Source organism: Amblyomma maculatum, chromosome 1 (genome assembly GCF_055883805.1).
Source record: "Amblyomma maculatum isolate TAMU_Amacu chromosome 1, ASM5588380v1, whole genome shotgun sequence".
Classification (NCBI taxonomy): Eukaryota; Metazoa; Arthropoda; class Arachnida; order Ixodida; family Ixodidae; genus Amblyomma; species Amblyomma maculatum.
Genome location: NC_139344.1, coordinates 339,821,376 through 339,848,054, shown reverse-complemented (window position 1 = coordinate 339,848,054; position 26,679 = coordinate 339,821,376). Strand labels below are relative to the sequence as shown.

General features: G+C 43.2%; 2 protein-coding genes across 4 annotated transcripts; both read right to left on the bottom strand.

Annotated features, from left to right (window-relative positions):
* Positions 1-1,916: 1,916 nt before the first annotated feature.
* LOC146207566 (serine/threonine-protein kinase pelle-like) lies at positions 1,917-18,589 on the bottom strand. 2 transcript variants are annotated; one of them, XM_084588620.1, is made up of 15 exons: positions 18,134-18,589; positions 17,477-17,662; positions 16,821-16,951; positions 15,901-16,025; positions 14,193-14,428; positions 13,229-13,392; positions 12,212-12,285; positions 11,969-12,083; positions 11,271-11,395; positions 9,487-9,676; positions 8,187-8,249; positions 7,782-7,937; positions 7,662-7,704; positions 6,941-7,007; positions 1,917-5,437 (listed from the first exon to the last, which is right to left on the bottom strand). In XM_084588620.1, the coding sequence occupies exons 1-15, from the start codon at positions 18,279-18,281 to the stop codon at positions 4,936-4,938; spliced, it is 2,325 nt and encodes a 774-aa protein (XP_084444746.1). In that variant the 5' UTR covers positions 18,282-18,589; the 3' UTR covers positions 1,917-4,935. The 2 variants fall into 2 exon arrangements, with proteins under 2 accessions (XP_084444746.1, XP_084444738.1); XM_084588612.1 differs by having other exon boundaries at positions 6,845-7,007; positions 18,134-18,587.
* A 2,928-nt stretch (positions 18,590-21,517) lies between these two features.
* On the bottom strand, positions 21,518-23,329 carry Polr3K (RNA polymerase III subunit K). Of its 2 annotated transcripts, none has more exons than XM_084588590.1 (3): positions 23,199-23,329; positions 22,680-22,811; positions 21,518-22,277 (listed from the first exon to the last, which is right to left on the bottom strand). In XM_084588590.1, exon 3 carries the CDS (start codon positions 22,172-22,174, stop codon positions 21,848-21,850), a length of 327 nt encoding a protein of 108 aa, XP_084444716.1. In that variant the 5' UTR covers positions 22,175-22,277; positions 22,680-22,811; positions 23,199-23,329; the 3' UTR covers positions 21,518-21,847. The 2 variants fall into 2 exon arrangements, with proteins under 2 accessions (XP_084444716.1, XP_084444727.1); XM_084588601.1 differs by lacking the exon at positions 23,199-23,329 and adding an exon at positions 22,966-23,174.
* Between the last annotated feature and the right edge of the window lie 3,350 nt (positions 23,330-26,679).

The window sequence follows — 26,679 nt, the reverse complement described above, 5'->3', positions numbered from 1 at the left end:
AAAACTGTTTGCATACCCGTGATCACCACACAGTTACAGCATATTCAGGAATTCAAGTTCTGGGAGGTCTATTTAGGTGACCGCTGGCCACATGAGTGCCCCGAATCGATACGCCATTCTTATTAACGAGCGTCCAATGCTGTAGACTTGCACAGACGTTGGCTGGGACTGCGTTTCTAGTTCGAACTATCAGAGTTAATGTGGGTTGAATTAACATGATTTTACTGTACCTGGAGAGTCTTTGTAGCATGGGTGACCAGAGACTGTCAATGTGACAAGCCGGCAAACCTTGCAAAGCATTTTGTTGACACATCTGCCAGATCTTTTCTTGCAAAAGGGAGATGGCGTACACATACCTTAAATGCTCATACATTGTGCAATGCAACTCTAAGATGACATTACAGCATAGCTCAAAAATTTGCTCGGGCACAGAGAAAAGGACCTGCAGCTTTCTTTTATAGTCTATTTCTGTGTTGCTGACTGCCGAATTGGTAGTGCTCGGAACGGAGCTCATTGGTCCTACACAGCAACACAAACTTAAAGGAAATAGACGCTGCCATTGCTTGTCACCATAGGAATTGATAATATCGCAAGCAAGCTCGACATGGTGAACGTTTTATCGCCTCCACAAAAATTGGTCTGTGCATAGAAGGGCGAGTAATGTGAGGAATAATATGGTGGTTGTTCTTCCTGTGTGAAATACTCACGGAAATTGGTTAATTTTGAAAGACTAGTTGCATAGTGTATCCCCTTGTTTGTTTTCTCGACTTCACGACTAGCAACACTATGGGAGAACCGGCCATTTCAAATCTAGTTTTTGCACTTGAAACTTCTACACTGTGGTATCGATTGGAAAATACCAATGCAAATTATGCTGTCGTAAAGCACAGCAATTCTAAGCAGACTTTAAACCAGAAGATATGTCTGGTTCGGGTTCTGTTTGCAGCCTGGAATTTCTTGCTAAGATTAGAGGTAATCTTGCAAACATTTGGACTGCTAACCCTGATTGCAATTAATATTTGCTGGACATTACGTACTTAGGTTGAGCACCGGACACTTCTGTACTGCCTTAACCCTTTTACAAGCATTGTATATAACTGTGTGCAAAGCGAATCTGCAGCTTTTCTGCAATAGTGCTGCACCTAGCAGCAATTTCTTTATTTCAGGTAGTAGTAGTAGTATACAACTTTATTCCGCAAAATGGGAGGGAATGGGAGGGGGTTCAGGGGTTGGGGTCTTGAGCTGCAGGTGGTGTTCCTAGGTACAGGATCCCATTGGTTCTTGCTGCCTCTTCGGCCTGCTCGACCAGCGCTAGCTGATCTTGCGGGTCGGAGCTGGACAGAAGCCCCTCCCACTGCTCGACTGACAGGTTTGTAATTTTGGGCTCTATCGGGCACGCCTGACAGCCCCATGTGGAGTGGTAGAGGGTGGCTGTCTCTCCGCCCCACACGTATTCTGGAGTGTATTGCATAGGCTGAATCTTACTGTATATGTAGCGACTTGGGTATGAGTTTGTTTGTAGCAGTCTCCAGGTAGTTGCTTGATGTCTTGAGTCTTTTGAGTTTTACATTCTTAAACTTTCATATAGGGTGTTTTTTATGCCATATATACAATCAACAGAATAAACATTTCGCAAAACAATGAGCAGAGTAGCAAGTCGTCTGCAATTGTTGTGTGGGAATGTCGCCACCAGTAGTAACATTTTGCTCACCTTTTCAAGTGTAATGTGTATCTTTGAAACAAATTATTTAAAAAATCCTTCAGGTGTTTATTGTCAAAGATGCACCATTTTGGTGTTGCTATCTATAATAAATGCGACGCTTCGTACGAAAGCAAGACTTTAGTTTGAGCTAGTTGGCTGTTGCGAGATATGCTTTCCATAAAAGTGAAAAGGCACAAGGAAACTAGGACGAAACTCACAATACAAGGCTGGCGACACCTACCAATTGAGTTTATTTTATGGAAAAACTACTTTTAACTGTACAGCGTCAAACACAAGCAAAGGAATCAAAGGGTGACACAAGGAAAGGACAACCCTGTGATGATATACGATCACAGATTAAAATTTGGGCAACAATCCATAAAAAAAAAAAAAAAAGCAATTTCTACATCCGACAGTGACAGATGGCTTGAGTCGGGCCTCTTTGCTTGATAAAATAAGCTTCAGTTATTTCTTGTTCTTTTTTTTTATCTACCTATACATTTTGTTTTCTGAAATACTGAGGGACACTTCTGTCTTCTCTTCTATGTGTAACCATGCTGCTGCTATAGCCATTTTTCACCAAAATCTTATGCTGTCTTGCTGTACTATTTAAGTACTGGCCTGTCTGACCACTGTATTCATGGCCACAGCATAAAGCTGTTGTGTACAAGACATCAGCGTGTACTCAATAAAGACAATCTTGTTATTCTTTTGGCACTAACTGACTGGCCTTTCTTTGTTGATGATGCACGCAGGCAACAACTTGCAGGGAGCAAATAGTACTATGCTGACTTTGTACTCGTTGGCCACCAGGCGATGAATACTAGGAATCACAATAATGGGTTGCTTTTCTTTGTGCAATGCTGGCTTGAGCTTTTCTAGAAGGTTATCACAAACACTAATACTATAATTAATCGTGTTGTGTGCTTAGAGTACCCGTTGTGGCGAAAATGTTTGTGCCATCCCGTGCTCAAGTATTTTCCAGTGCTGCATTTAGGCAGGTTGCCACGATTCCAGACTTGATATGATGTTAATAACATTGGTGAAATGAAATTGTGGTTTGGACGATCTGCGATTGTAACCTAGGGTATTGTTCATCCTGCTTCAAAACTAGCCTTAATCGAGCAGGATGAAGATGTTGCCGGGCTTTGGGTGAAACGGAGCCCTCTTATAGTATGTACTAGCATATATAGTGATGTCATTGCTAATGATGCTTGGTTTTGAACTTGTATGACTTGCAAGTACAATTAAAAAATTAAAGAACACAAAGCCCCACATTATCCAAACCTCACAAAGGTCCCTATGTGGCCTAGGGGTACCATGTTGACATGGTACCCCTAGGCCACATAGGGACATGGATTCGATTCTGAAGGAACTCTCAGATTTTCTTTTGAGTGCAGTTCGTTTACTTTATACAGTACCTGCATGTCCTAATGATGTTTGAGTCATGTTGCAACCTTATAGTCGTGGTTTATGCAATGCTTTAATCACTCTACGTATGAAGCTGCTCCACGTATGAAGTCAAACCTCCTTGACCAATCCGGGCCACCGGTACTGGTGGGTCTTCTAGTGAACACTGAACCAGCGTGTTACTGCTGTCACATTAAATGTCGTCCATATACCTAAACTGTACCCCGAGAACATTATAGATCAATAGAAGCTGGTCATAGAATGTAAAAAGATTGCTTTAGGAAGTGACCTTTGTTTAAACGAAAACATACATTTCAAAGTGTGGTTTGGAGTAGTGCTAGTAAGACTTCAATCAAAAAGGCCAGCTGCAATTTATTCACGCAGCTTATTCCTTACTTCTCGAACCACCTCACTCGAGTTTCGGACAAGATAAGGGTTATAAAAGGTACAGCATGTAAGCGGCACTGAGGAAGTGCAACTGATTGCTACAATTTCAAATATTCAGCATCTCTCAAGAAGGTGACTAACAGATACAAAGCTGATGTTTTGCTATCTGCCTTTGCAAACTATTGCATGTAATGCACCATTACAAAAAAAAAAAAAAAAAAAAACAAAGAAAAAAAAAAAAACAGTCGGACAATGCCGCAAGAATTGCGAGACGGTCATCTATTGAAAGACAAATTGGAATGAAAAACAATTGCGCATATGATCAAACAAAGGGACCTTTCCTGCATCACCAGGCTACCCTTATCACCTACATGTGAATTGCCGTTTTTTTTTTTTTTAATAGATTGTTGGCCATGTTTGAATCACTGCTTATGTTACATTGCAAGGCTTTCTTATCCTGAGTCATCCTTTTATTTTCTTGCTAGCATGTTTTCTTGTGTGGTTAAACCCAGTTGGCACCACTGCTGTTGAATGTTTTATCCTCAGTTTCTTTGTGCCAGTTTGCTTTAATGCAGAACATAATTTGTACAGCATTTTGCACATCTGTGCTAACAAATGTTAGTATTTTGTGCTGCAAGATTTAATAATTGCCTTTCAGCAGCCTGAATATTTATACTATTAAGGTGGAAAACTGCTTTCGTAATAGAAACAAGGAATGACATATGAAACGGTTAATATAAGCAAATGTGCATTTGCTATGGATTTATAGTTCTCGTTGATTCACACATTTTTTGGCTGGTCTTTTATTTTGGGTTGGCACTAATAAAAATGTGGCAGGCCCGCTCTCTTAACACACTTCAGGATGTGATACAATGAAATATACAAGCACAAGAATATTTGCATGCATTGTAAATGCTTTTGAGCGTAGCACTTGCTCTGCACATGGATTTGCTTTCATATCCGAAGAATAATGCAGGCTAAAATGCATATAACTATATATAAAATTCTGTTCTGAAAATAGTCATTTGCTTTCAAGGTGAACACTATATTTAAGCCACATATAAAATATTGCTGTGGTTGAACATGACTACACAGCAAAAAGACTGACTAAAAAACTGGGACCGCTCAGCACACCAAAATGTGTACTACTTCCAAAAGCTCATGGTATTACCTCAAAGAAGGTGTGAGCACGCTGACGCACAAAACATGTATGATCCGACACCTCTCGATGGCAGCACATTCATATCACAGTATACGTTAAGCCACATAAATGTTGCACTCTCTCTTATCCTTGTCACCTTTAGTGCACAACAGTAAGCCCTGTAAGTTCACTGCATGCTGTCCGCACAAAGCGTCATTAACAACTTCCAAAATAAAAAGTACCAGTGCATGTCACAGAGCAAAAGTCATCTCAAATTTCACCGGTGTGTCTGTCTTCATGCCTCGCTTGAACGTGCCTCACTTTCTACACCGGTGTACTGGCTGTAGTCCTCGTCATCGTCCTCATCATCTAAGAGACCCGAACTGCTCAGGTCCAGCTCATCCAAGTCGGGCAATTTCAGCTCACCTCCTCGCACATGGGTCATAATAACTGGCTCGCACTCAAGCAGCCCTGGCTCATCAAAGTTGGGCAATTTCAGCTCATCTCCTGGTACAACACGGTTCACGATAATTGGCTCACGCTCAAGCACCCTTGAATAGCTGGCGCCACCTGCATTCGTTACTCCCTCACTCGACTGCTGCTGTTGCTGCACTCCGCTCCGAGTTACACCGAGTATGGACACCATGGGGAGCTGGTTCTCCGGCGATGACATGGGCTGTTCCAGCATTACAGGCAGACAGACTTCCGCTACAACCTCCTTCTCTGCAACCGATGCCACAGGCGGAGACGTTGAAGGCAAGACAGCTCGGGGTGGAAGTGTGGGCGACATTTTGGGGCTGCAAAAAAAAAAAAGAGGGCTGCTGGTTGAGACGGGAATTAGGAGCAACAAACTCTACGGAGTGCTGCCAGGTCAGTCATCACTGCGTGCTGGTTGCATTTTCTAACACTAAAAATGCAACACCTACGCTTGATTTGAGACATGTTACCAAGCTCAATTACTGTGCCTCACTCCTGACTACTGAATTCGAAAAGTATACAGCTATGAGATGCTTATAGAAAACAGAGTAGCCTTCATTGTGGGAAGCTTGTGGCACAAAGCTCCAATGCTAGGCATGTGACCATCTGAGTCACATTTGTCATGCAAATACTTTCCAAAGCAGAATGCGAGCAAATTAATAAACACCTTTAAACATATACTATTCTGGTATGCAGTCATCACAAAGTTCAATGTGAAAAACATTTTCTTCTCCCATCATCACAAGGGACATCTTGTGCAAATTGAAATTGGTTCATATAGGCTGCCTGTGTTAAAGATAACCTTAAGTTGTGTGAAATGTGATTAGCTGTAATGGAAGTGAGACATAAATTTGGGAAGAAAATTATCACTGATGGATACAGTGCTACATTCAAACAACGAGGGTGCTACTTTCATTGAAGATGGAGCTTTGAGAAGTTAGGAAATGCCAATAAATTGTATACAGGTGTCTCCTTCGCTGCCCCATTTTTACAAGTAAACTGTCGTGCATCCGAGAAGTACCACACTCACTTCGAAACAGAGTCGTTTTCGGTGTTGGTCACTACTCTGTCGCCAAATAATGGGAAAGTTGTTAAATGCAATTTTCTTATAAACATAACACAAACTTTTTTGCCGCTTGACAAACATCAACCTAGCTAGAATGAGTCGTCGAACAAATTTTTACAAAGATTTAAAATTTGACGGAGGTGTCCCTGGCGTCCTAATGAGACAAATGAGAATGTGATGGCTGCACAAAAAACTGCCATCTGCTTTGCACACATCCCGCAATTTTTCTGCAAGAAATGCTGCACAATGATTTGGCAGGTACATTATGATGTAAAGCCGCCTAAAGTTACTATGTTCATTTCTACTGCACTGCTTACATTGTGGGATTCATGAATTTTGTGAAATGCACTAACATTTTTCAGTCGTAATAGTACAAAATTTAATACTACTTGGCACATTCTAAAGCCATTTACCGCGCACAAGAACAGTTCACAATATATTGCAACGTTGTACTCTCTTGGGTAGATACTGCAAAGCTAAAACACTGCAGTACAATTTGAGGCAAAATTTTAATATGTGCAATGCAAGTGCACCAAAATAGAATTTGAACATTAGCGGTGGCATCAGCAACATTGCACGCACATAAACAATGGCCTGCATTCCTCGCAATATGTTTGCAATTTTTCTATACACGTGGAGAAGATAACAATGAGACACAGGCCTTGTAGCCTGAGCATTGGTTGGTGTTGTAGGGAAGGCACTGTTGGGCGTCAGATTAGTGGGTTTGGTGGCCTGGCGTTGTCGAATGTCATACCACCTCTGCAAGTCGTATGGGGATGGGCTTCCAGGTGTGCTGGGAGGTGTGCTGGTAGGCAGAGATAGCCCTGCAGGTATAAGAAAATGTGTGAGGCCGACAGCTTAGCTGCCGTGGAAAGAGCGGAGCTTTTAACTTAGGGCAGTGCAGACAGCAATTTTTCACAGTGCTTCCTTCTTAGGAATGGTAAGGTATTAGTACACAAAAGAATCAAGTGGAACCTTTACTCATATTTTCAGTTTTGCTTTCAACAACCAAACAGCGCCTATGACATCAATTCAGATCACATGAGGTGCAGAAAAAGTGCAGTATAATTGATGCTTAATTAATTTACTTAATTTGCACCAATGCAACAAAACAGTATGAAACTAAAATTTGCTGTTTGTACTTCAACAGCATGCTCCTGAGTGGAATGGTATGCAGAGGTAAATGGGAGAGCAGGGACGTGATGGTGTGCATGTCACTGCACCAACATTAGAATGCTTGCACATACCAAGGTGAGAGTTTATTTTTCACCCAGATAGAAACACATGAATATGTGATCTAACCACTAAGAATGGAGCACTGCAAGCTGTGCATTACTGACTGGCCACCAGGAGAAGTCCAGAAAGAGCTCGAGGCAGTTAACATTGTTTTGTGACAAGCAAAAATCTTTTGAAATTGGAATAATGTAAACCACAGTGAAAAACTCATTGCACTTTTGTTTCCTACAAGCATCACTTACTTCGAACAGCTTCATTTGGATTCCCCCGGAACTGCTGAAGCACCTGCATATTGTGTAAGTTTTGTAAGGCAACAACATCACTTGTACCAATGCAGTACTTTTCTATGACGAAGTTCTCACCTGTTTCATCTCTGGCCGTTCCTTCCTGTCGTAGCTTGAGCACTTCTGGCCCAAGTGAATGAGCAAACTAAAGATGACTTGGTTCTCGTCACCAGCGTTTGTGTCTCTGAGGCTGTCTAGCTGGTTGCTCTGGGCGCAGTCCTGCACAGTTTCGATCTGAAAGTGATAGGACAGCAAATATTTGCAGCTCTTTTACTTCCAACGAGACCATATTCTCTATGTGCATCCCAATTTTCAATATAAGAACACTTAAGCAATGTGTCTGAAAAATGAACTGAGGAGGTAAGGGAACCATCTGCTCCTTTTACCCTAAACTAAAGTTTTCCCAAAGGAATCATTTTGAAAACCATACACTGATAACGAACAAAAAAAGAGCTAATCTACAAGGAAAAGAGATAGACTTGCCAGTGTCCTTGTTTTCCGCCGCCTGTCATACACATGTTTGCTAGTCGCAAGCTCCAGAAGGACCTGTGTGAGAAGGTTGGAACATGATATTAAGGAAAGAGTGGACTCTGCAATCGTGGCTAGAATGGTCTGCTTTTCTAAAAATTTTGTAGCATTTGGCATATGACACTGAGTTAAGTTATCAAACATCACCAGTGATTCCAGTCATGCAAACTACAGTAAATTAATCTACCGTAAAGCTGTCAGGTATTCGTGCTTAAATGATCATGAAGCCATTTAGCCTGCAAAAATTTTGAAATGAAGGATATTAGGACAACATTGTACAAAGCACAGAGCTTATTAATATGTAAACAGATTGAGGTGCTTGAAAAAAATCTTGGGGGTGTTAACACCCTAGCAGGCTTGGACGAGCCGGGCTCCTCACAAGCGGACTGTCGTTTCTGGCTCCTGCAGAGTCTTGCATGTCGAGTGTTTTTTGTTGCTCTGCGCTTGGTTTCCAGCAAGTAAGGTCTTCCAAAACGAATACTTTTTCAGTTGACAGATGGTGGTACGGGTACTAAAAGGCCATTCTGGCAAGAATTTCGTAGAGAAAGAAATGTTTGTTGCGGGTTAACTACATCCTTTATCGAAGAAAAACGCGAAAGCATTTGAGCTCTCGGTTTAAGCACCTGCATTGTGTAATTAATGTCATGCGACTAATCATGCCTTCCCAACCTTTTATGATTTTGGGCACTTACATATTATATATATGCAGCTTCTCTCCACGTGAGCTTCGCCAAACTAACAATCTGTGCCCTGCTGCCGCTTGTATACTCTCGTCCCCTACCAAGAACTGGTTGGATCTGGATTTTTTGTGATTTTCACACCAGGTAGCTTCTTCCCGCCAATTTTCTAGTTAGACTCAGTTACACGTTCCTTATACAGTAATTCTTTTTTCTAGTTAGACTCAGTTACACATTCCTTATATGGTAATTCTTCTAGAATGTACCAGTGCCTCCCGCTGAATTAGTGTACCTGATTATATATGAACCTGACCCACTAATCCACGTTAACATGCCAACTAATCTGCCTTAATTCATACTGATAGTCCACAAATACTGATTAACATAGATCAGTGGGGGACAAAAAGTGGGCCTGATTATAACCCTGCAGTTGACTCACTCCTGCTGAATTTTGAGGGTCCTCAGCATTTTCAAATTTGGCTGCACCTTGTGATTATGGAGGAAGAGGTCCTGATACGGAGGTACGCATGCTTATCTGAACTAGTGACAAATTAACAAGCGACAAATTGTTTGCTTACAATTCCGTAGCTGTAAATGTCCACCTTGGTTGACAGCTGCCTGCTCTTCAGGTATTCGTGAGGGAGATAATACCGGGTGCCGTGAACGTGAGACACCACTACCATAGACTGATCTGCTTCAGGCCCACATCGAGTCAAGCCAAAGTCTCCAATTTTCGGCTCCAAGTTAGAGTCCAGAAGGATGTTTGCACTAAAATAAAAACAATTCTGCGTCAAAAAAAATGCTCACAATCAAGACTATTTTGTCACCACAGTAACGCGCTACTAGAGTGATCATGAGAATAACGACAGTAAAAAACTGTGTAATGTAGTAAGAGGCTGGCCATTTATAACAAGGGTGATTGCAAGAATAACAAACTGTGTACTGTACTTTAAAGGCTGGCCATCTATGACAACTTTGCCAAGCTTCAAAGACCGCAACGAGTAAAGCCATAAATTTTTAAATAATTCCCATTTTTAGCATGACCATATTATTATATTATTATATATTCAGCAGGATGATCAGTACGCAATAATGAAAAAAGTGCCCATTACCTGAAACTGCCGTGTTTCAGGCAAACATATTAAATAAAATTCAGGCAAGGATTCTGATGAACTGCGTTCATCGAACACATATTCGGCTATTTGAAGGTACAGCAAATGATCTGCCACAACAAATTTCCAGCTTGAAAGAAACACTGAGGATAACTATATTAAAAGTTTCAGTAAAAATTAAACCTCTGGCTCTTCCTTGGAATGTTAATGTTTGTCCAACAGCTTTTTTTCACTGATAAAATCGCACTTAACATTTTCCCACCACTTGAATCAAACTTGTGGCACCTACACCCAAAGAGAGTCTGGTTACCGTTTTAAGTGAATGGAGGCATAAGCTAGTCTCTGGGGTCTGTGTTAAAGAAAACTGTCAATGCACTTAGTTTTCTTGTAAAAGAAGCTGGTGAAGGTGCTGCCTATACCTTTTTTTTTTTTTTTGCATTTTCTAGCTCGTGAAAGCTACAATGTTCACTGGAGTAGTCTTGTCGTCAGAATGTGATACAGGCTAAATTAAATGAGTATTCAGTGTTTCCTCAAAGGGGCTTTAAAATCACAAAAGAGGCCAAGAAAGTAATATAATAATTTCTTTTACATTTTTGTAACATTTGTAGCCTCATTTCTTATTTCACCCCGTAGTTTCATTACTGACATCCACCGGGAAGTACACTCCATTTGTTTTTACACTCTTATGACCAAACAACAAACCAAGGCATTATTTGTCTTTCAAATGTGTTAATTTAAACCTTCTTTTACAATGAAATTGCATCTCAGGTTAGACATGTCTACAGAAATTGCATCAAAAAAAAATTCAAGATTAAGAATGTCCTGACCTGCAGCATACCTGCAGAAAAGCAATGAATGTTAAACCAGCCTTCTGCCACGTATTGTCAACTCTGCAAGCTTTTCACAATATTCAGAAGGGAAAATAAATGCTAGTCAAAAACAATCAATATAAAACAATGAAATTTTGCGAGAGTAGTCATACAGTTAGTACGTCTAATATGCTAAAAAAATTTCATATAAATACATCAAGCAACAAAAAAAGCTTTTTCTGCAAGCCACATTCTCTAATTTCTCAAATCGTATTCAGATTCTGAGAGATCAGAAACTACAGCATGGTATCCGATTTGTCACAGTGGTATTGAGCCATAATGAAGTTTTCTTGTGGAGACTGCATACGAAAAAGCAAAAAGGCTCCAAGCATCATCAACCTTATGGGCTCACTGCCTCTAATTAAAAGAAACTTTTCAAACCTTTTGATATCACCATGAATGAGCGGTTTCCCGTCAACCAGACTAGTGTGAAGGAAGTTGAGTCCTCGGGCAACGCCTTCGGCAATTGTCCCCCTCTGTGTCCAGTTGAGGCTAGGTGTGTTGTGCTAATAAAAGCACAGAAGCAAGGAAAAGAAAAACAAGATGCGTGGTAGCACAAAATTTCCCACACTCTTACTGCTTTCAAAGTAAATTATATTTAAAAAAAAGGGGGGGGGGTGTAATGGGAGGAAATTAAAGAAAAACAAGCTGTAATATAATGATAACTCATTACAGTAATTTGAAAGCACAGGACTTGTCAACACTTTATAGAAATATAGCAGTGCTGCTGACAAATCCATAAACTAGTAAAAATTATACGAGGCTCAAAATGGATATCTTAGCTGGTAGTGACAAGTGGTGCAGGCCTGCAGCTTATACCTCAAAAAGTTTTCATGAAAACTCTCTGCCACTGATTGGCAAAGTAAACTGCTGTTCCTGAAAAGAGCACGCACGCACGCACGCACGCACGCACGCACGCACGCACGCACGCACGCACGCACGCACGCACACACACACACACACACACACACACACACACACACACACACACACACACACACACACACACACACACACACACACACACACACACACACACACACACACACACACACACACACACACACACACACACACACCTTGCAGCGAAGCCTGTCTTCAAGGGAGCCATTCTGCATGAACTGGAACACAATGCATGGCTCTGGTCCATCAAGGGAAACACCATATAGTGGCAGGATATTGTCAATGCGGCAGCTGCATGAACACGATCACACAACATAAGCCATGAAACGTTCTTTTTTAACCCAGAAGAATTCGATTTACTAAAAGTTTCTCACTGAAAGCCTTAAGAAACTCATTAGAGAAGCATGCAATTGCCATACCTTTGCAGCACCTTCATTTCAGTGAGAGACTGCTTGAAGCTTTGCTCTTGCCGTATGTCCCCATCTCTTTCTTTCTGCATCAGACCAAACCACCATCTCTAGCACATGTGCACGATCTTCCTAAACACACTAACAACAGCTATAATTATTATTGAAAAAAAATTAAAGGAAACTTAAGCTCCACCTTGAAGAGCATGATACGATTGTGTAGGCTACCAGTTCACCTACAAAGGCCTGCTTTAACCAAGCCCTATTAATAACATGCTTGCGTGGTCCAAGGGTAATGTGAATTCAAATGTCCTGGCAGGCCAATTCTGACATCCCCCTCCCATGTGAAAGGAGAGGCCCAAGTTGGCAGCTTCTGCCAAACGTAACGTCAGGAAACCCTACAGTCGGTCAGTGTGCGGCCATGTCAGCTACCAGCTACAGCGTGCCAGTGCCCTGCTTGTGATTGTTCGCTCACAACGTCAATGCCAGCGCTGGAAGCCAATGCCAGATTTCAGTGAATGGGTCCTTTAACCCTTTCGCATTAAAATGACCGCAAATACTCTTCCACTTCACTGTCTTCGTGCATTAGGGGCACTTAGCACAGACAATGTTACATCTCACTTGTAACACACAATGGTACAAGACAGTTCTGTTTTTACTGCTATAGAATTGCATATGGTACCACTAAACTTAATATTCTTCGTAACTGTTTTCATGCAAAAGCTAGCGTGCCGGTAACGCTAGAAAATGCATGCAGTTTTGACACTTCAGTTTCACTGAAAACCAGAGATGCTCATAAGAACTAACTTGTATACATAAGTAGCCAAATGTGGTGTTGGTTTTTTCTTGCTTCTGTTGGCACATCAGCACTGCATACTTTACTCCATTCGTGGCAAGCACATTTGCTACTGCTGCTGGCCCATTTATAGTTGAAGTGACAGCAGGAAGTTTTTGTGTACTATTAAAGCTGGGTGATTACTATTTTGTATAGAACTTCATATCCCTGTTAAAAGAAAAAAGAAGGCTTACCACATGGAGCCTTTTGACAGCAACTATTGTGTCCTTCCAACAACCCTTGTAAACTGTTCCGAAGCCTCCTCTTCCTAGAATCTTGGCATCTATAAAGCCTTCGGTGGCCTTTTTGAGTTCTTCATAGGGTATCGTAGTGACGAGAAGCTGGGCTTCACTTGGCTCTGAAAAAGGGAAAGCCATGCAGTCAATAAGTGTACGATGACCTTTCTTTAGCAAAGCAGAAGGCAACACCAGTTATGTTATTTTTGAAGGTGTAAAAGGCTCAACTAACTATCAATATGATGTTGCATCTTGTCAAGTTTTACACCTGCTATGTAGACAGATAGTGCCGCATCCACAATGTACAAATGATACCATGTTTACTGCACGTCAAATCAGTAATATATACTACTACCAATGCAGTCCAGTCACACGGACTGGAACTTGCAAAGTAGCAAGTGTAAATAATAGCTGCATTTCTTTCTTTGTTCTCTGGCTCTGTTACTCATTCCAGAAAGTCATTTCCTCTACATAAAGGCATTGATATTGCCACCTGGTGCAGTCAAGCGGAACATGAAGGCAAAGGAACTGGAGTTTCTTGCACATGCCGACTGCTGGACTGATGCTACACTTAACTTTCTTCCTGCCTTCCGTGACATAATTTTGCCAGAGCTGCTGGGTTCTGATTAAAGAACCTTAGCTGTGCTATAGCAAATTCAAAACTATACAGCTACAGCACTTTCTGCCTTCGTCTTGGCCAACAAGCCTGTTGTGCCATAGGCAGCGTGGGCAGGGCAATTTCGCTTTTATTAAGTTTTTTTGGGGTGTCCATCAAATGCACTTCTTTACCCACATGTTAGAGTGAGCATAGCACTTGTAGCATAACTTATCACTTTGCACTTATGACAATACAAATACACGTTAAAATGCAGCTCTGAAAGTTGTGTGCCCATGGCTATCTATCAATCCAATACACACTCACCTTTTGCTGCGCATGCCCCTCCTTGCCTGTTACTTCTCTCCTCTGAAGAACTCTGTGCTCTCTCAGGGACCACATTCTGCACCTTTCCTTCAGGACTGCTCAGCTTCTGATCTTCAGAAGGCTGGAATTTCGGAAGCTGAGGGTACAAGTTGTTTCCATTTGCATAGCAGTTATTAGTCACAGATGGAAAGGTGCTCTGCAGAGCTTGCACAGGACTCCTGTTGCCTTGGCCTGGCCTAAAATAAAAATACAATCTTCTGTAATGATGCATAAACATCTAAATGCATACTTTGCTCACCAGGGCTCTGTTGCACATCAGTTTTTAAGTGCTTACAGTTCACACCTGATAAATTATTACTACACTGGAATTAACGCACACTGATTGCTGCTGTATATCCTGCACTATGTTTACATATTGTTACATACGTTCTGAACATTGAAGAAGACGATGATCAACAGCAGAGAGACAGAAGGAAGACGAAGCGGCAGCAACGGTGGTTGGTGCTAAGAGAAGTTGGGTGCTCGTCAAGTCATCAGCTGTTGCGTTTATTGAGGTAACCTTCTTGCCACGTATCAATATCATGCATGTGTGGGGGTCGGGCTTTTCAGTTACAACTTTTTAAACATTTGGTTTGTTTTTTTGGTGAATTGTTTCCCAACGTAGAATTAATGTTTCCTTTTTTTTTTTTTCAGTTATTATCATATTCAGTGACTTATATATAGTTAATCTTGGAATGCTTTTATTAAGAGCAGTTTATGTACGAACGATTAACGCATAAATTGTCATACTGAGTGCACAGAGTGGCTATAATGTGATATAAGTAACAGCGTAAAAGGTAAATGGTCGGGTCATAAGATAAAAACATTACTATAAATCTATTTCTAAATACTGTGCTGTGCTAAAACTGAAATAAACGATAGAAAAATACAAGTGAAAACACGACAGCAATATGTAGACCTGAAATTTCTTCTTAGGCAAGTAGGACCAGGCATTTCTATCAAGTCAGCCTGATGCTAGAACAGTTTTGTTTGGCTGTTAGAGGGACAACTTTAAGTGTATACGCGTTACTCCCAACATATTGCTCACTCCTTTAGTGATGAAACAAACTTTGAAACCAAGGAACACTTCACACGAACAAAATTTTTATTAGAAATGACTGTTGGCGGTAATTTAGAACGAGCCAGAGATAGTTCATATGATGATGGCAGTGATAGAAGTGCGAATGAATCGCTGAAAAAGCCAGAACATGACACTATTTCATGAAGCTGATGCACCATTTCGAGTGTTACGGACACGCTCAGTGACAGGGCAATGTGATTTTTCTTGCTTCCTTAAGCTTTTCGACCATATGTCCCTTATATGCCTCACAAATTTTCTATCTAAGCAACAGCTCTATAAGGATGGCCTTCAACACACCCGGTGTCTGCGTGAAGGACCAATGTCTGAAAATATACAAATGCCGATTTGACCATCCTGTTGTCTCGCCACACTGCCAGCTTCTAGAGTTCCTTAACTCTCCCTTGTGGCCGACTATAACTCGTACTCAACAGCCAACAAGCTGTGGTGTACCTCCCAAGGATGCAGACCTTTTTCACCTAAAACCGAATCTCAAAAATGAGTTTGCAACACAGTAATTAATTTTTATTTCAGTTTAAACTGAAAACTCTAACCTCTATGCCCGTGAATTAAACTGGAATGAGAACTTACAGCCCGGGATACACCATCTTAACCTTGGAACAGTTGACTTTAGCCATGGAGTGCCCGTTGTCCATGTTCATGTGGCAGTCATCAGGGTAGAAATTTTTGCTGTAAGCTGTTGCACCCATAGCAGACTTCAAGGAAAGAGGAAAAAGCAAGCAATTGGCCTCCAACTCCACTGAACACACCACGAAAACAAATTCTGCAAAACAGGCTGTATAGAACCGCTAACAATACGAGTATTTGGCATTATTTTTCATCAGAAGGGCACCTTCCTTCAAAACCTCACAGCCACACAGATTACAGGTTTTAGAATGTTTGAATGTATGGCTTGGGTGGCGATGTTGCTGCTGAGTGCTTGCAACTGGCTTCGAGACCATGGTAAGGAGGCTGCAGGCTACCTGCTATTGTTAGCTAGTGAAAATACCTCAAGATGCATGGCTAATGCCAGTTCAAGCCACATGCTCATGTCAAGTGTGTAAACAGTAGTACATCCATGGGCCCCATAACACCTTTCTGCAGTGTGCAAACTGTTTGCTTTAGAATACTGCAGCAATAGCTGAATGCATGTGGTGGAAAGTCAGGGTGGTTTTCCATAATGTCAGAAGAAAGCCACTATCCATAATAAATGATCTCTTTCTCATAAGGCAGCCTGTAGAAGACCACAATACCAGAAGCCAGCCACCATCCGTGGTAAGTGCTTAGCCAGTAGAAGACCAGAGCTGTGTATAAAGTTGCCACTTGCACGCTATAGTTATGCATACGGCAATACTGTACTGGAATTGCGATTAGCTTCACATTTCTGCAAAACAGAAGCGTTTAGGTAATTCAACTAACCATGCTGCTTAAAATAAATCCCGCATGCAATGCCACATTTTAGGATTCTCGACGATACAACGAAACACTTGAATATGAGTAAACGTTCATACATCAGGTGGTGGTGCAGTGCCTTTGAGCATTGGTGATGAGTGAAGGTACACATTGCTGTTACTGTTCAGAAGGGCACTGTCCAGTTCAGTCGTCTGTTCCCTGTCGAGGAGGTACAGATACTTCAGGCTAACTGTAAAATGCAGTTGAAAAAAGCACAGGGTATGAGGCAGGAATGCTAGTGCCAAATGGAGGAATAGAATGCACAGCTGCAGCATGAACTCTTCATCCTGCAGACAATTACATTATTTCATTTACTAAAACTACCTGTCCAAGCTGATCCCAACATTTGTTTTAAATTTGTTTTCCTAAATTAAGCAAGCCAAAAGATGGTATTTTTTATGCCAGGGTTGCAGTGCGGCCCTACTGTTAAGAATCAACATAAAATTCCGACGACTTTTTGCTAGCTGCACTAGCTAAGGTCTGTAAGCAAGTCCCATCATGTTTCAGAATAACAGCTTGAGGGACGAGTTGGTGCTGAATAGTACCCAAAAATGCGGCGCAACAAACACAATCACGTTAATTCATGTTGTACTCTGAATACCAGTGTTGATTCATGTGTAGAATATTCACATGATTCAGAGTAGATGCAAGACCCTCATTTTAAATGTTACTTTTGTAATCACACCGGAACAGTCCACACAGCAAGGAAACTCACCGAAGTCCTTGATTATAAGCATCGCTTGCATGTGTTTCATTTTGTACAGATAAACGAACAACTGGTTCACTGTGCCATTCTTTTCGCCCCATTTGTGTAAAAGTTCGTCAGTCGGACTTTCTTTCCGGAGGATCGCTTGCTCCATGAGGCTGATACTTATGTGGTCCATATGCATGAAATTGAAACCTGCGACGAAAGACAAACGTATATTTCTTAAATGCATTTTTACCGCGCGTGGCAAGCGCGATTATGCACGGTTTCCAAGTCTGGGACTACGCTGCCAGCTTTAAAACAATATGCTGCAAAAGCCACTGCCGTGCTACTCGTAAAATTTAAGGTGCTCTTTTAAGGTGCTAGTTGAGTAGAGACGCGCTTCGGTCACCGCACCAGCAGGCCTCCCTTTAGTTTTCTCTCAAACGAAATCCATTCTAGACATCGTTCATTTGAGAACTATGCGAAAACTTAGACAGTGATCTTTTCTTGCACTTCATATAACTTTTTTCACTAAGGAAACGGTTCAGGGAACAAAGTTTTTATTTTTACTTTTCTTACGGCAGTAAGAAAGCCGCGTCAACAAATACTACGGTGGTCGCTTGACCGCCACAGTGCCTATTGTAGAGGCAGGTACCGCTTCAGTGAATGGGATGAAATACTCACCTAGTTCCTTCCACCGTCCACCAGCGTCCAATAGCCTGCATAACTTGTTACGTTGAGCGTAGGGCAACTCGTATATATACTTCACTTGTTGATTGCTTGCAGACGCCATTCCGCGCTTTGCGCAGCTCAGTGAGCGATGCGAACTCATACTTCTGTAAGCAGCTGTCCCAGGACAGCCACTAAACAGCAACAGCGTTTCGATACAGATCACTCAGTCCTGGTCCAACAGATCGGGATAACACGGCACATCGGAACGCCAGAACTCTTTATTTACGCACACTGATTGCGAAATGAGCTGAAACACCTAGCAGATACCGTAGTTTCCTCATTGAAAAGTTTAGGCCAATGTAGCCAGAGGAAAGCTGGGCGCTGGCTGCATTTGGCCTGTATTTCTTGGGGAGCAACGTCAAAAATAAAAGCCTTGTTGCTAATATCTCGCGGACGCAGGGTACCCCGTTAGCTCTTCTCATATCAGAAAAGCCCTGATGCTGCAGTTTTCGCTCGTAATTAACCGTGTTATATACACACGATCGAACGCTCGCTTGTTACGAACAAATTTGGTGGAACTACGAAGGAGTTCATGGTAGAAATGACCTTCGAACTACCGCCAAAATATGGTACTGCGTCTCGGATAAAACTAGGGTGCCTCGATGCCTCTTGCTAGGCGAAAGACATCGAGGCACCCTAGATGAAACGAATGGCCGTGGCCGCACTGCTCGCTTGGAGACCCCGTAAATCCGGGGGAAAGAGAAAACTTTGTCAGTGATTTATAGGTCTTGGGTAGCTCTCAGCTGCTCTAGGTGGGGTGGCCGGCAGTTAGTCTGTCGACATCTTGCGCTCAAGCCGAGACCCGGGACGCGCGGGTCCCGGCTGGCGAGAACAGTTTCCCATTGTTCCATCGAGGGAGATGGTACGAGATCTGCAGGAGGCGGATCCTCCACGCAGTCCCAGATTATATGGTCTAAGGTGGCAGGCTCGCCGCACAGTTTACTATGCCGGGAAAGATTTTGAAATACGTCCATGGGGTTTGGCTGCGCCTGCGTTTGCAGCCGCCGCCATGTGGTAGCCTGTTCTCGGCTGAGCAAAACGTGCGGATGAGACAGGCTCGCTCTCAGCTCCTTGTAGTAAGTGCATGGTAATGGCCTTATACGTATCCAGCTAGTGACTCACCCGGTCGGACACCCGCGTCCGGGATCCCCTCACCAGCTCGGCTGACAAAACCTCGAGCATATTGGTGAACGCGGCCTCGTTCCCCGGGTTCCCCCTACTTTCCTATCTTTTGGCAATACGAGGGACTCTGGCAATACGAAGCAGTGCTAAAAGTCTTGCTCCATCGGAGGGAGGCCTGTAGCAATTCGAGCACTGGTGGAAAGGGAAATAAAGAGAAAACGGGTGGTTGCCTGTTTTGCAAATCGTTTTATACATAGGGGAGAAATCATTTTTCCCCATCTTTGTTTTTCGAAAACACGTTAATACTCACTGTAAAACTGTCGAAACGATAGAGAAGAAATCTTGCGATTACACCACTGAGGAGAACAATGGTTGCTTGCTTTGTATTCATACAGTCCTTACCACTTAAACTTTCAAGCTTGGGGGTCTCGCACCCCTTTTAAACCTTTTAAATATCCCCCCCCCCCCCCCCCCAAGTAATTTATTATGCAAAAGCGTTTGACTGCGTAGATCACAGCAGATTGTGGCAAGCTCTCCAAGAGATGGGAGTTCCAATTCACCTCATCTGTCTCCTCAGGAACCTGTATGAAGGGCAAGAGGCCACAGTCAGAACTGGGCATGGTCTTACTGATTGGTTTCTGACTGAGAAAGGAGCGAGGCAAGGCTGCATACTGTCGCCCTGCCTATTTAACCTATATGCAGAGTGCATCATGAGGAAGGCCGGTTTGGATGAGTCTTCAGCTGGAGTGAAGATTGCTGGAGATATGCGGATGATACCACTTTAATGGCAGAAAGTGAAGTGGAACTCAAGAGACTTTTGATGCGCGTACAAGAAGAGAGTGAGAAGTTTGGGCTTAAACTGAACATTAAAAAGACAAAGATCATGGCGTCTTGCCCTATCAAGTCCTGGAGCATCAAGGGACAAGTGGAAGCTGTGACAGATTTCCTCTTCTTGGGCTCCAAGATTACCCCGGAAGGAGACTGCAGCCATGAAATTAGGAGACGCCTGCTTCTGGGAAAGAGAGCCATGGTTAGCCTTGACCGCCTATTAAAGAGCACAGACATTAGTCTGCCAACCAAGATCCGTATAACTCGTGCTATGGTCTTTCCAGTTGTGATGTATGGATGCGAGAGTTGGACTGTGAAGAAGGCTGACCACCGAAGAATTGACGCGTTTGAATTGTGGTGCTGGCGGAAACTCTTGAGAATTCCTTGGACTGCCAGAAGATCAAATCAGTCGATATTGTTGACCATAAACCCTGACTGCTCATTGGAGGGCCAAATTCTAAAGTTAAAGCTCAGCTACGTTGGTCATCTGGTGAGAAGAGAGGAGTCGCTGGAGAAAGATATGATGTTGGGAAAGGTTGAGGGTCGCCGGAGAAGGAGTAGGCAGCGAATGTGATGGTGAGGTGCTGCAGATGAAGTTATGTAATGTTAGGAAGATAGTGAGAGACCGGAAAGCATGGCGTGACATGGTCCATAGGGTCACGAAGAGTCGGACACGAGTGAACGACTGAACTGACTGGGGGGGACCCCTCCCACCCCCCACCGCAGACCCCCGACTTTAAGCCCTGGTGCTAAGAATTTTGAATGCAGTGGCGGAGATACGACTCCTAACGAAGTTGCAAAGGGCCGTTTTTTGAATCACCGAGAACGGTGCTGGTTCCATTTTGAATTCCTAGGGCTACTGCCAGCTGGAAAAACAGGAGTCGAACAAGAAATTACTGCATGTGACCGGTGATCGACTAAGGGCACAAATCTCGTCTGTATGTCACTCACGAGGTGTACCTTGATTGCTGACATGGCAAAGTGGCAATCGCTTTGTCTGCGCAATCAGTTCTGCAGCTGCTGCGCTGCTGCCATAAGTAGACAGTATGCAGAATGCAGGCTTTCTGTATTACACCGATTTTTGGTGGGCAATGCACACCAACCAACGACGAGTGAAATCAGACATTAGCCGATGGTTCTCGGGCGCTAGTTGCCACCTAGTCTATAGGTCTAAGCGACTCCACTTGCATCAAATGTTTGCTCAGGACTACTAGAATTAGATACAACAAACGTAATCTGCATGACTGCCAGGTTTGTAAGGGGGTTCAAGTGTAACACAGACTAAAATCATGCAATGCACTTTAGTAATGAGGAGCTGCAATCCAGCGATCAAGTGCTCTCTGCAGCTGAGGGGAATCCCCAACTGTCCTTATTACACAACAAAAATACAGCAGCTCAAAAACAGTGACCTTTATTAAACTGTTTAGATGCAAAATAATTCCATGCAAAGGAACAAAACAAAGCCAATATCCATGGCTAAATGCCCTCACCCATAAAGACAGCTGCTAGATAAGGCAAATTATGATGGTAATATTTCACAGCCAGACAGTTCTTACAGGATCTATTGAGGAATGCATATTTGTATATGCAACTTATTGTGCCTGGAACTGTACAGATAGGCCATAGTGGTTCCGCAGCACGCAGACGTCTTGACTATGAAACCACAGTGCTGCTATGTGGAAGCCGTTTTTGACCCAAGAAAAAAAAGGAAGGCGGTCAATCTCTCCACTGGTGCCCACACTGAGGGTTACAGCACTTGTAGAAAGTAGTCATGGGTTCATCCGCTGATCGTGTTTGAATCTGCATGAAATATGCCCGCTCATGGCTGCACTTGGGACATTTTTCTTCTGTTGAATCGACATTCTCCCATGCCGCAGCACCTCCAAGCACGTCGTCAACATCCTTCAGACGTGGATACTTGCGGCTTGACATCTTTTGCTTGATATTGCACACATATGGACAGGTGTTGCAGGCAAAACGGAAGCATTCGCTGCCCTCTTCCACTATTAAAATGTTGGAGCATGTCGGGCAGAACAGCAACATCTTGAACTTACTTGTATTGTTCACTTAATGAAAAGCAAGTAACAGCCAGCCAGTACGCAGCTCACAGAGACAAGAAAATGCAACCGCGTGCCTATAACAGACGCTGTAAAAAGAAAAAGAACAAATCAATCAAGAACAGGTTTCGATAAAATTTCATCAGCCATGTCATCAGCACAATAACTGTTGATTTCACATTATAGTAACTGCTGATTGGTAAAACTACACAAAATAAATAGCACCACTCTAAGCAATAAGATGTAAGCGAAGGAATAATTTCAACTTTCTAGCAGTGTTAAGAAAATTAACCAACGTTTCAGAACATCTGTCTGGTCGTACCCATTCACTTGAACAGGCCCAAAATCTCGTTTGACAATCCGCGATAGTTTTACAGCTTTTTGAAAGCCCTAAAACGAAAACACGGCTCTTTGATAAAAACTTCTAATTATAGGGTTATTCAAAAACAGCAGAGCTTATCAAAGTTGAACACTCGCCATTTATTTCTTACCTTTGTAAAAAACTCCCCAAAACCCTTTCTTTTCAGAGAGAAACCACTGTTTCAACCGGGGAACTCTGCGCATGTAAGCACAGGTGCAGATCACCAAAAGTCCAAACACCACCAGGCCATCAAAGGTGTACGCTGCAAGAATCCATATATAAAATTTTAAAGATTATGCTGCAGAATACGAGCGGTAACTGACGCGTGTCAGTGGAAGTATGTATTCAATGGTTAGACAAGGGAAAGGCAACAGTTGACAAATGCCAACATCGAGATGAAATGCTGCTAGTACTACCTGTTTTGTTCCTTACTGCACTACTCGGTCTAGGTGAGAGACGAAACAGAGCTCGATGCAACTGGTTTCATAGACGACATGCCAGCACAAGGCAAAAACTGCTAAACAAATACGGGTCGCTGCAATTGCGGCGTTTTCCCTTATCGATCGCCATGCTAACACCATTAAAGCACATCCTTTTCATCGTTCTTGAAATAGCATTCCGCGCACCAGCAATACGCGTAAATACTAACCATTCGTCATTATTTAGCACGGAACATCAGAAACAACGCAAATGCTCGGCACGTACACGAAATCTTTCGGATTTGTCTTCGGCTTATCTTGACTTCTACGGCACTACGAACCGTCGTGCCATGGGTCTTGATGGTGATAATAGCTTGACAGTAGCTTTTCCAGTGCCGCCAGTGGCAATGTTTTGCGATGATACTGCAGGGTTCAGGACGTAAGTACAAGTTCAGATGAATAAGAGAGAGAGAGAGAGAAAAAAAAAAAGCAGAAAACATTTTGAATGCATTTGATAGAAAATCTCGACAGCGAGAAAGATTATTTTCATATAAACAACTGGTTCTGCGGTGCTACAATGGTTTTTGTTCTATGATAAACGGCGAAGAGAATCTAAATTTTTCACTGGTCAACGATAACAGTGCCCTAGTTCGCCAACGAAACGGGATACGCGTATTTCACACCGGGTTTAAACAAAAGCACGTGCACCCTAGTAGAACTGGGTCCAATTGGAAATTTTCCATTTGACATCATGGTAGAGAACCAGTGATGTTTTCGCCTCCTATTGGACTCAACCATTTCGTCGCATCTGGTGCCTCCAAATAGAAACTAGCCACCGATATTAACCAGACTGCTTTTCAATTAAACTCCAGTGGCTTTCCTATTGAGGACAAATATAATGAAAAATTCCATTTGGAGCTTCCTCCTAAAAATTCTGGGAGACCTCTGCCTCTGAGGCAATATATTTAAAATAGAACTGAAATTAATGGAATTTCGAAATTGTACGGAAATCAGACCAAGCAAACCTATAGCATATCCTCGATCACCGTGCACTGCATGGGTGCGCCCCAAAACCGGCGCGGTGCCCTGTGCACCACGGCGGTGGCACCCTGAGAAGGATAAACATCGAGGACAAAATGCACCGTGCGGGTACATTTCTCTGCTGCAATCTCGCCAAACTCCTTGCCCCACACACACCGCGTTGTAGAAAGCAATAATATCAACGGTACGAGGTGCCATTCGTCAATATCTGTAAGAGAACTGAATGGTGTCATAGAAGCGCGGCTACACAGCCGAATTATGAGTGTACTTTCTGCTATGCCAAATATTACAGCGACGGAAGCTTGTTCGCTACTTTTGTTTTCCACATGCCATAAGTGGGTTAAATCCAGTCATGACGCACACAATAGTGATTACTCAAAAACAAGAAATGAAAGGACGCGTTCTTCAGCCGTCTTCTGTTGGTAAGGGCCCCGCTGAGCTTAAAAGCACGACTTCTCATAGCCGTGTCGATCACATTGTAGCAGACGTTCCTGCTCACCCAGAAATGATTTAACTGCATATAAATCACTCAATTCGCGTCTCAAATGCACATGTCGTACGTTATAAGTTTGACGTGTCAAAGGCTCTGCACACTGCTATATGCTAAACAGGGAATCGTTAACAGCCGCTCGCTATCGTTGAGGCGCCAGATGATCGGCCCGATGAAAAAAACTGGTCGACTTTTGGGCATTCACCATACTTACGCTGTGTGAGGACGATTGTCATACTGTCTTCGTAACCAGATTATGTTGACAGCAGTCTATCGATTGCGGCAACCATCCATGATATTTTTCTCCATCGCGTCAGTCAGCGTGCAGACACGAGCACATCGAGCAGGGAAAAGAGGCTTCTCTGCAGCGCGCGTCCCGCAGTGCTTGCCGGGATTGCACCTCTGCGAACCACCGATTTTCTGGGTGCGTGACGGGGCTCAGTGGCTGGGCAACGAAAAACTGCTCCTGGAAGGGGCGCTTCCGGTGATCGAGGACAGCGGGTGCGCACCGGCGCGGTTGATCGAGGTGCGCACTAGGGCGCCCCGGTGTGCACCGGTGCGGGAGATCGAGGATGCTATTAAGCACTCAAGGGACATCTAACATATATAGTTATGCAGAAAACATTTTGCCACTGACTTACATAGCACATTCAAGAAACTCTCCTGCTTGTACCAGTGGCACTTGTCAACTAATCGACGTTATATCTTATTTAATTACTTCCACGGTTGCGACGAATGCAATGAAATGGATTAGTAACATTGGTTATGCTTACCTACCTACCTACCGAGTACCAAGTACTGACCTAGTAGTAATATGACACCTAGTTACAAGAAGTATATTCACTGCTTTCTTTTTAGAGAGCTGTATATATGCAGATCTCCCTCAAGCGTATAATTTCATTTGGACTGTCCAAATGGGAATGTTTCCTTTGGACCAATTGGAATAACTGCTCGGTGCTAGCCGGATGTCTGGGTTCCAATTGGAACTTCCTGTTTTATTCCCATTCTTGTTAGACGACCGAGATCCCTTGTGACCTAGCAGCTTCGAGGGCGTGTCTGATAACGGTCTTCTGCTCTTCCATGTCCTGGGTGTGTATATCAAAGCCTCTCACGTAGGACTTCTTCAGTTCAGTTCAGTCGTTCAGTCTTGTCCGACTCTTCGTGACCCTATGGACCATGTCACGCCACGCTTTCCGGTCTCTCACTATCTTCCTAACATCACATAACTTCATCTGCAGTGCCTCGAGGATGCCATCTAACCATCGCGTTCGCTGCCTACCCCTTCTCTGGCGACCCTCAACCTTTCCCAACATCATATCTTTCTCCAGCGATTCCTCTCTTCTCATCAGATGACCAACGTAGCTGAGCTTTAATTTTAGAATTTGACCCTCCAATGAGCAGTCAGGGTTTATGGTCGACAATATCGACTGATTTGATCTTCTGGCAGTCCAAGGAACTCTCAAGAGTCTCCGCCAGCACCACAGTTCAAACGCGTCATTTCTTCGGCGGTCAGCCTTCTTCACAGTCCAACTCTCGCATCCATACATCACAACTGGAAAGACCATAGCACGAGTTATACGGATCTTGGTTGGCAGACTAATGTCTCTGCTCTTTACTAGGCGGTCAAGGCTAACCATTGCTCTCTTTCCCAGAAGCAGGCGTCTCCTAATTTCATGGCTGCAGTCTCCTTCCGAGGTAATCTTGGAGCCCAAGAACAGAAAATATGTCACAGCTTCCACTTCTTGTCCATTGATGACTCCTGTTACGACCAAGCATCCGCATTTGCGCGCTCTATTGTTCGCCTGTGGGCATGGAAAAGTATTGTGAATATGTGGTGATGGTCCAATGGCTCTAAGTGAGCCTGTTTCCAGGAATCCTGTTTTGTAAGCCTGTTTTGCTTTGTGGACACTCTGCAAATGCCAAATTGACCCTGCCAAGAGAACGTCTGGAAAAACACAAAGAAACGTCCCCCTGCGGGAAATGCAGGAAGTGCTTTCTTTCTTTTGTTCACCCTTCCAGTCGATAAGCCCTATCGTCCAGTGAGGAATGCCTACTTTCCAAAGGAGACGACAGAGTGACATGTCCGCTGACGTGCAGGACAAGAAAGGAGCATGACGCATACAGCCATTAAGTGATTTCCCAGGAATGCAGGAAAGATTTGCAATTGTCGAAAACGGACA